This window comes from Salvelinus alpinus, chromosome 17, assembly GCF_045679555.1.
Source record: "Salvelinus alpinus chromosome 17, SLU_Salpinus.1, whole genome shotgun sequence".
In the NCBI taxonomy this organism is placed as follows: domain Eukaryota; kingdom Metazoa; phylum Chordata; class Actinopteri; order Salmoniformes; family Salmonidae; genus Salvelinus; species Salvelinus alpinus.
Window position 1 is genome coordinate 4,249,307 of NC_092102.1, and position 9,689 is coordinate 4,258,995.

At 44.6% G+C, this 9,689-nt stretch overlaps 1 protein-coding gene across 5 annotated transcripts in view; it reads left to right on the plus strand.

Annotated features, from left to right (window-relative positions):
- Positions 1–4,732, plus strand: part of prodh2 (proline dehydrogenase 2) — a 30,291-nt gene extending 25,559 nt beyond the window's left edge. For 4 of the 5 annotated variants that reach the window (XM_071346950.1, XM_071346948.1, XM_071346953.1 and 1 more), the window contains 3 exons: positions 3,608–3,718; positions 3,883–3,971; positions 4,404–4,732. In XM_071346950.1, the coding sequence (XP_071203051.1) occupies positions 3,608–3,718; positions 3,883–3,971; positions 4,404–4,585 (382 nt within the window). In that variant the 3' untranslated portion in view covers positions 4,586–4,732. The remainder of the gene's footprint in view (positions 1–3,607; positions 3,719–3,882; positions 3,972–4,403) is intronic. The other variant, XM_071346951.1, reaches the window with a different exon arrangement.
- The last annotated feature ends 4,957 nt before the right edge of the window (positions 4,733–9,689 follow it).

A 9,689-nucleotide genomic window follows, 5' to 3' on the forward strand; every position in this document is an offset into this window, starting at 1 on the left:
GTCCATTTAACTCCTGTCAGTCAATTTCTTCATCTAAGCCATGAGCGGTCCTGTGGCTATAACTTTTAGCCTCCTTCTAAGGTTGTTCTGAAGACTCTGGCTGTAGTGTCTATCTTTTCAGAGTGGGTGTCCTCTTTATCCTTATCTACAAGGCTTGCTACCACCAAAAGCGCCTTGGTTTGGGCATATTCAAAAACTTTTTTCTGAGGGCTCTTTGTTTTTTTGTTTTTTTTACATCTGAGGTATAGGATGTTAATTTATTGTATATCCCACCCACTCTTTTGCTAGTTTAATCCCTCCAGTCGTTTCAAGCTCCCTACCTTTTTGCATGTTGTACAGCCCAACTATTAACTATACATGACAAGTCAGGGGATATACAGTACCAGTCAAAAGTTTGGACACACCTACTCATTCAAGGGTTTTTCTTTATTTTAAAATTTTCTAAATTGTAGAATAATAGTGAAGACATCAAAATTAGGAAATAAAACATATGGAATCATGTAGTAACCAAAAAAGTGTAAAACAAATCAAAGTAGCTACCCTTTGCCTTGATGACAGCTTTGCACACTCTTGACATTCTCCCAACCAGCTTCACCTGGAATGCTTTTCCAACAGTCTTGAAGTTCCCACACATGCTGAGCACTTGTTGGCTGCTTTTCCTTCAATCTACGGTCCAACTCATCCCAAACCATCTCAATTGGGTTGAGGTTGGGTGATTGTGGAGGCCAGGTCATCTGATGCACCTCTCCATCACTGTCATTCTTGGTCAAATAGCCCTTACACAGCCTGGAGGTGTGTTGGGTTATTGTCCTGTTGAAAAACAAATGATTGTCCTACTAAGTGCAAACCAGATGGGATGTCGTATCGCTGCAGAATGCTGTGGTAGCCATGCTGGTTAAGTGTGCCTTGAATTCGAAATAAATCACTGACAGTGTCACCAGCAGAGCACCCCCACACCATAACACCTCTTCCTCCATGCTTCACGGTGGGAACCACACATGCCGAGATCATCCATTCACCTATGTCTCACAAAGACATGGCGGTTGGTACCAAAAATCTCAAATTTGGACAGATTTCCACCCGTCTAATGTCCATTGCTCGTGTTTCTTTGCCCAGGCAAGTCTCTCCTTATTATTGGTGTCCTTTAGTAGTGGTTTCTTTGCAGCAATTCAACCATGAAGGCCTGATTCACGTAGTCTCCTCTGAACAGTTGATGTTGAGATGTGTCTGTTACTTGAACTCTGTGAAGCATTTATTTGGGCTGCAATCTGAGGTGTAGTTAACTATAATGAACTTATCCTCTGCAGTAGAGGTAACTCTGGGTCTTCCTTTCCTGTGGCGGTCCTCATGAGAGCCAGTTTCATCATAGTGGTTGATGGTTTTTGCGACTGCACTTGAAGAAACTTTCAAAGTTCTTGACATTTTCCTGATTGACTGACCTTCATGTCTTAAAGTAATGATGGACTGTCATTTCTCTTTGCTTATTTGAGATGTCCTTGCCATAATATGGACTTGGTCTTTTACCAAATAGGGCTATCTTCTGTATACCCCCCCTACCTTGTCACAACAAAACTGAATGTCTCAAAGGAAAGAAGGAAAGAAATGCCACAAATTAACTTTTAACAAGGCACACCTGTTAATTGAAATGCTTTCCAGGTGACTACCTCATGAAGCTGGTTGAGAGAATGCCAAGAGTGTGCGCAAAACTGTCATCAAGGCAAAGGGTAGCTACTATGAAGAATCTCAAATATAAAATATATTTTGATTTGTTTAACACTTTTTTGGTTCCTACATGATTCCATATGTGTTATTTCATAGTTTTGTTGTCATCACTATTTTTCTACAATGTAGGAAATAGTAAAAATACAGAAAAACCCTTGAATCAGTAGGTGTGTCCAAACTTTTGACTGGTACTGTACGTTTGCTTGTTCTTGAACTGCAAATTGCATCTACTCCGAGCACTTTGTCGGTGGATGCATTGCCCCCCTCCCCCCCAGCTCCCCGTCTCCCACTGAGTCTGACTCGCTAGTAGGCCTACTAGCTAGTGGAGGTGCTGGTGGTGATGCTGAACTGGAGGGATTATCATCTTTGCTAGCTAAGGCATCGCCATCAGGAGCAGTTTGCCCCTCACTCCTCTCCTCTGGCACTGACTGATCTCTGGCTCGTTCTGGGTTCAATTCAATATATTTCTCTGAATTTATGGACTTGAAAAATGTCATCAAACTCGATTGCCTTGTCTTATCCATTTTTGATCTGGCTTTCCTACAACTCAAATTCAGTAGGGAGACGACTAGCCTAGGCTACGTAATGTGATTACGTAGGAACCTCTTCACGAGCTGACCACCACTACCAAGACCTGTGTCAAGATAAGTTACTTAGCCCTCCCCATAACCTCTAAATACAAATAAGAGAGCAGGTCTGGAATCAGTGTGGCAGGATAGGATGATTACACAGAAGGATCACCGCACTTTTACATTATGGTCTTTCTCGGGGGCGGGAGAAATAACGAGGAGGTAACTTGATTAGAATTTTATTAGAATGTCTACAGTGCGAACAGTGAAACAATTTATAAATCATGCCTTGAGAGCTACCGGATCAAGGCAAATAGGTGCCGGAACAAACAAAGTCAAATCAGAGAGGTGCCGGATCCTGTTCCTGGCAGGATCTGGCTCAAATTAAGCACTGGATTGGTGTTAGCCTGGAAATTTGTTTTTGCAAATGACATAATTTCCATAACTATTCAGACCCTTTACTCAATACTTTGTTGAAGCACTTTTGGCAGCGATTACAGCCTTGTGTCTTCTTGGGTATGACGCTACAAGCTTGGCACACCTGTATTTGGGGAGTTTCTCCCATTCTTCTCTGCAGATCCTCTCAAGCTCTGTAAGGTTGGATGGGGAGCGTAAATGCTCTGGCTGGGCCACTCAAGGACATTCAGAGACATGTCCCAAAGCCACTCCTGCGTCGGGCTGTTAAACCCTAGCTGGCTCGATAGGTTCTTGCCCCGGTTGGCTCGGAAAGCACCCATCCCACGTTGGACCTCAGCCAGATCGTCAGGTTTTTACGCCCAGACGGCTCGTCAGGCTGCTATGCCTCAGCCGGATCATCGGGATCCCACGCCGCAGCGGGATCGACAGGCGTTTCTCGCCTCGGCCGGATTGTCAGGCTCCTATGCCTCAGAGGGTGGGGTACTGTCAAGCCTGCTCCCGCTCTCCCTCCTTGGCGCAGGCTCCCCAGCATTACGCAATCCTGCCACCATCAGTAAGCACTCCTGCCACCATCAGTACGCACACCTGTCTTTCCCCGTCACGCGCATCTGCAGTCATTGGACTCACCTGGACTCAATCATCAAATTAAGCACTGGATTGGTGTTAGCTCGGACTAGAGGGAGTTTCCACCATATCTCTTATAACAGTTGTTTCATTTGAAATCCATGAAACAGGAGTGAACAAGTGCACATTTCGCAAGAAAAAGATTGATTATCGGGAATGTTTTTAACCATTAATGGTTTTGTTACGATATGTTCATTTAGAAATATCATTGATATGGTAATGCTATGTCACAACATGCCATTGTGTATCTCCATAATGTTATCGTGCTCCTGTAGTTATAACGGATCGTTGGACATCCTGCTGGAACTCATCTCCCGGGACCCTCAGCGCTACCGGATCATAGTCGCCACGCACAACGAGGAGTCCGTCAGGCGTGCAGTTCAACGGTAAGATTCACACATGTTTTACCTCAAATCTATAAATATTCCTGTCCATTTAGGGGACCCTCTTTTGGCTCAAGAGCACCCCCAGAGGTAAAAGTTATATAAAGCCTCGAATGCAGCACATCCATTACATGACATTGAATTGGTATTGTGACATCTGTCCTAAGGATGGGAGAGCTGGGAATAGACAAAGATGGTGGATCTGTGTGTTTTGGTCAACTGTTGGGGATGTGTGACCATGTGTCTCTCACTCTCGGTAAGGTTCCTTTCTCCCTTCAAATCCAACTTCTATTCAAGTGTATCGTCAAGGAAACTCAAGTCCCTATTCTGCCTTTCCTTGCTTAGCTACATAGATTAAGATAGTGTTGTGCATAATATTTACTTTTTTCTTCCCATATCCATCTTTCCTTGTTTCTCTGCCTCTCTCTATCCTTCCCTCTTCCTCTCCTCTCTCTGTCTCCTCTCCCCCACCCATCCTCTCTAACCTCTCCCTCTTTACTTCCTTGTCCTTTCTCTGTCCCTCTCTCCTGCCTCTGTCTCTCTCTCTCTCTCCTGTCCTCCCTCTGTCCCCTCAACGCCCTCTCTTTATCTCCTTGTCCTTTCCCTCTGTCTTTCTCTGTCCTTTGCTTCTGTGTCTCTTTTTCTCCACCTCTCCCCCTTTTTTTTTTACCCTATCTTCTCCCCCTAGCCCAGCAGGGTTACTTAGTGTACAAGTCGGTGCCATATGGCTCGGTGGACAGCACCCTGCCCTACCTGGTGCGCCGTGCCCAGGAGAACCGTACCGTGCTGCAGGGCATCCGCAAGGAGAGAGACCTCCTGAGACTGGAGCTCCACAGGAGGCTGCGGCAGGGGCTCAGACAGGGAAGCTAGGGGTAGGGAGGATGGGGTAGCGGGGATGGTGTGGGCTAAATTTGCATTAAAGACAGTCAATTCAGGAAGTAAACTGAAACTCTTATTCAATAATTTTAAAAAGGCCATCTACTTTTACTTATTTCTCAATAAAGGATAAGCAAATTATGTCAAAAGTTTTTCAATTTTTATTTTATTTGATTTAAAACACCTGAATTTATTGACTTTACCTCATTTCTCAAGATTTACAGCCGTTGCCTAATCTATACACACATGATTGAAATCAACACAGGTAGGCTGTTGCATTGTTTTCAAATAGGTTGCTTATTTGTCAGATAAACCAGAACCTACGTTAGGCTGCAGCCCAATATATTTTTTAACTATACAAATTTGCTTAGTAAAGTAAGTTAGATGATAGCAATTTCTCTAATTCCCTTTCTACAAATGACCCACTCAATCTCTAGACCAGATTTGATTCATTCAAACCGTTAATAACCATGCACTTTGTTTGAACTGGCAGTTGACTGTAATCAACAATAATGATACTGTCAACAAATTACATTGACAACGTGATACATAATTCCGAAACCCAACCCAGTTGATAAATGTAGAATGTTGTTGCATTCATGCATTTCTACACCGTTTTTCATAACCACTACCAGCCTATACATAATCTTTCGTGGACAGACGTACGTAACATAAATGGTACCATAGCGTCTGACTGTGGGATGCGACGACTAATGAGGAACTTGTCGAACAGTATCCGGTGTGGTGATACTGATGGTTTGTTGAACCTGATGGTTTGTTTACATAGCAGGTTAGGAGAACTAACGTAGCAGGTTAGGAGAACTAACGTAGCAGGTTAGGAGAACTAACGTAGCAGGTTAGGAGAATGAGGTTAGTGTTAGGAAAAGGGTTAGGGTTAGGCTTAGCTAAAATGGTACAGTTCAACAACTGTAGTCCCTGACGCGACAACTAGATAGAGATGTAGGCCTACGGCATCTAGCCACAAGTCCAGACGAACCATAAGTGTCGACAAACTATCATTATCATCACACTTGTGTGCAGATTTTCCATTTCTGATCATTTAGACAAATCCCGATTTTGCAGGTGCTCGCATCTTTCAAATATCTGAAGAGGAGGGGGACATTTGGCCCATAGACTTGCCTGAAACATGCAAAGAGATGGGGGTGGAGCTTCCACGCTGCTTCCGCTCATCGCTCTAGTGTCTTTTCTAACACTTTTCTAAAGGGGTGGTGGGGGGTCCTATACAGTGCATTCGAAAAGTACAGCCATATTCTAAAATGGAATATATCATTTTTTCCCCTCATCAATCTACACACAATACCCCACAATGACAAAGCAAAAACAGGTTTTTATACATTTTTGCAAATTTATGAAAAAAAACTACTTAAATATCAGATTTACGTACAGTTGAAGTCGGAAGCTTAACATATACTTAGGTTGGAGTCATTAAAACTCGTTTTTCAACCACTCCACAAATTTCTTGTTAACGAACTATAGTTTTGGCAAGTCGGTTAGGACATCTACTTTGTGCATGACACAAGTCATTTGTACAACAATTGTTTACAGACAGATTATTTAAATTATAATTCACTGTATCACAATTCCAGTGGGTCAGAAGTTTACATACACTAAGTTGACTGTGCCTTTAAACAGCTTGGGAAATTCCGGAAAATTATGTCATGGCTTTAGAAGCTTCTGATAGGCTAATTGACATCATTTGAGTCAATTGGAGGTGTACCTGTGGATGTATTTCAAGGCCTACCTTCAAAATCAGTGCATCTTTGCTTGACATCATGGGAAAATCAAAAGAAATCAGCCAAGACCTCAGAAAAGGAATTGTAGACCTCCACAAGTCTGGTTCATCCTTGGGAGCAATTTCCAAACGCCTGAAGGTACCACGTTCATCTATACAAACAATAGTACACAAGTATAAACACCATGGGACCACGCAGCTGTCATACCGCTCAGGAAGGAGATTCTGTCTCCTAGAGATGTCCTCCGGAAGGCCATAGTGCCGGAAGACCAACTGGAACAGTGCCTCAGCGACCTGGAGAGCGGTAGGGAGACCAGAGAGAGGGATAAAACGGTAGGATTTAGAGAATCTGTCCACAACAATCATAATAGTAGTGAAACTCTCAGAAGAGGGGAGATCAGTGACGAAATCAATGGACAGATGAGACCAAGGCTGCTGAGGCACGGGAAGGAGAAGTTTCCCTGCTGGAGCGTGCTGGAGAGATTTAGTTTGGGCACATACGGAGCAGGAGTTGACATTAGCGAGTGAGTTCCTGCACCAAGGTGGGCCACCAGTACTTTCCGGAGATAGATTGAATAGTGATACCTGGATGTCCAGCGATGAGAGATGTGAGCGCCTAGGTCAACAGCTGATCCCTTATTCCCGTGGGAGCGTAGGTGTGCTCTGGAGGACAGGTAGCAGGCGCGGATTCCCTCTTCAGAGCTTGGCGAACGTCGACATCTACATCCCAAAGCACGGGGGCAACAACTCGGGAGAGCGGAATGATGGGTGCACTCAAGACAGGAACCTCTCCCGAATCATAAAAGACGGGACAGGGCATCGGCTTTGATGTTCTTTGAACCTGGGCGATATGATAAGGTGAAGTCGAATCTAGTGAAGAAAAGGGCCCACTTTGCTTGGCGCGGTTCATATGTACTCCAGGTTCCAATGGTTGGTGAGGATGAGAAATAGATCCTCTAATGCCAACTTCACCTCTAAGAGCTCCGGTCGCTGACGTCATAGTACCTCTCTGCAGGAGACCGTTTTTTTGAGTAGTATGCACATGGATATCATTTCTGTGGGTTACCTTGATGTTGGGACAGGACGGCCCCCACGCCCACTTCTGAAGTGTCCACCTCAACCATGAAGGGCAGCGTAGGATGGGTGTTTGAGCCACGGGCGGAGGTGAAACGCCCTATCAGTATACGGAAGGCCTCTTTTGCTGCAGTACTCCACACCAACTTACGGGGACCACCCCTGAGGAGAAAGGTGAGAGGAGAGGCGATGGAGCTGAAGTTCCTAATGAAGTGGCGGTAGAAGTTGGCAAACCCCAAAAACCGTTGTAGCCCCTTTATGGTTGTTGGGACTGGCCATGACCTGACTGCATCGACCTTCCTCTCCTCCATCATCACTGCCTGTGGACTGATCTGGTATCCTAAGAAGGAGACCGCAGCCTGATGGAACTGGCACTTCTCCTCTTTCACATACAAGTGATTCTCCAGGAGGCGTTCTAGGACTACTCTGACGTGGGTAATGTGATCCTCCAAGGTGGCTGAGTAGACCAGGATGTCGTCGACATACACGACGACTTGGCGCCTGGGCATGTCCCGGAACACCTTGTTAACAAATGCCTGGAACACCGACGGAGCATTGGCTAATCCATAAGGAATTACCAAGTACTCTTAGTGGCCAGACATTGTGCTGAATGCCGTTTTCCATTCATCCTCCTCCCGGATGCGGTGTAGATTGTAGGCACTCCAAAGGTCCCATTTGGTCAAAAAAAAGAGTGCCGCGCGGAGCTGTTAGATCGCGGCCCGGCACCAACTGGAGAGGGTAGCGGGACTTGGTGGTGATGGGATTGCAGCCTCTGTAATCAATGCACGAGCGTAGAGCTCCGTCCCTCTTGGCCACGAAGAAGAAGCCTGCTGATGCAGCGGAGGTAGACTTGTGGATGAAACCCTGTTGGAGAGCCTCCTGGATGTACTCCTCTATAGCCTTGGTTTCAGCTGCCGACAGAGGGTAGGTGCGGCTGCACGCAGAGCCTGCAAGCAGGTCGATGGCACACTACCAGGGGCGATGAGGAGGGAGACAAGTGGCGCGGGTCTCACTCTCGAAGAAGGTTATCTAGATGGATAGCTATCGCGTCCAAGGAAAGGTTGCCGTCCCTACAATCCAACTCCATCTGGACCTCTTCTTCCTCCCCACAGCGATGATAACACGTCTTTGTCTGGTGTAGCCTAAAAACTTTGACATGTTGTACAAACAACATAATCGACATGTTGTACAACAAACTTCCTAGTCTATTGTAACAGTCGCTATTACAGGACACAGACAAGCAGTTGAAGGCCTCAACATACTTCAGTTCGCGGCTAGCCGAAGTCGGCTAGGCGAACCGAACTAGGGTGCTGGCATACTCCCTTAAAAGACATTCGCTTCAAAAAAGCGGAAATAGTACTGTTGTCCATTTCGAGAAGCTGTAGCCAGTATATGCTTCCTCAAAATAGTCAGAATTAATCTAAGATAACTCAATAAATATGTCATTGATTGACGTTTTTGCAGAGATCTTAGTCATGCAATTTTACATCTAACTAAGATGGTTGGTGCAGTATTTCTAAATGAAAAAATGTGCATGAAAACGAGTCATCTCTCCTTGAATGACAAAACTTTACTGAAGAATCCCTACTGTTGACCAATTTCCAACTAAGGGAAGCAGACTTTGGCTACCGACTTCAGCTTGCCTCAAACGGAAAAAAAACGTCACAAAATGTCATCATTATATACAGTACCAGTCAACGTTTAGACACACCTACTCATTCTAGGGTTTTTCTTTATATTTACTATTTTCTACATGGTAGAATAATAGTGAAGACATCAACACTATGAAATAACACATATGGAATCATGTAGGATTCCAAAACAAGTGTTAAATATAATATATTTTATATTTGAGATTCTTCAAAGTAGCCACCGTTTGCCTTGATGACAGCTTTGCACACTCTTGGTATTCTCTCAACCAGCTTCATGAGATAGTCACCTGGAATGCATTTCAATTAACAGGTGTGCCTTGTTAAAAGTTAATTTGTGGAATGTATTTCATTTTTAATGCGTTTGAGCCAATAAGTTGTGTTGTGACAAGGTAGGGGGTGGTATATAGTAGATAGCCCTATTTGGTAAAAGACCAAGTCCATATTATGGCAAGAACAGCTCCAAAAAGCAAAGAGAAAACGACAGTCCATCATTACTTTAAGACATGAAGGTCAGTCAATCAGGAAAATGTCAAGAACAAGTGCAGTCGCAAAAACCATCAAGTGATATGATGAAACAACCTCTACGATGAAACTGGCTCTCATGAGGACCGCCACAGGA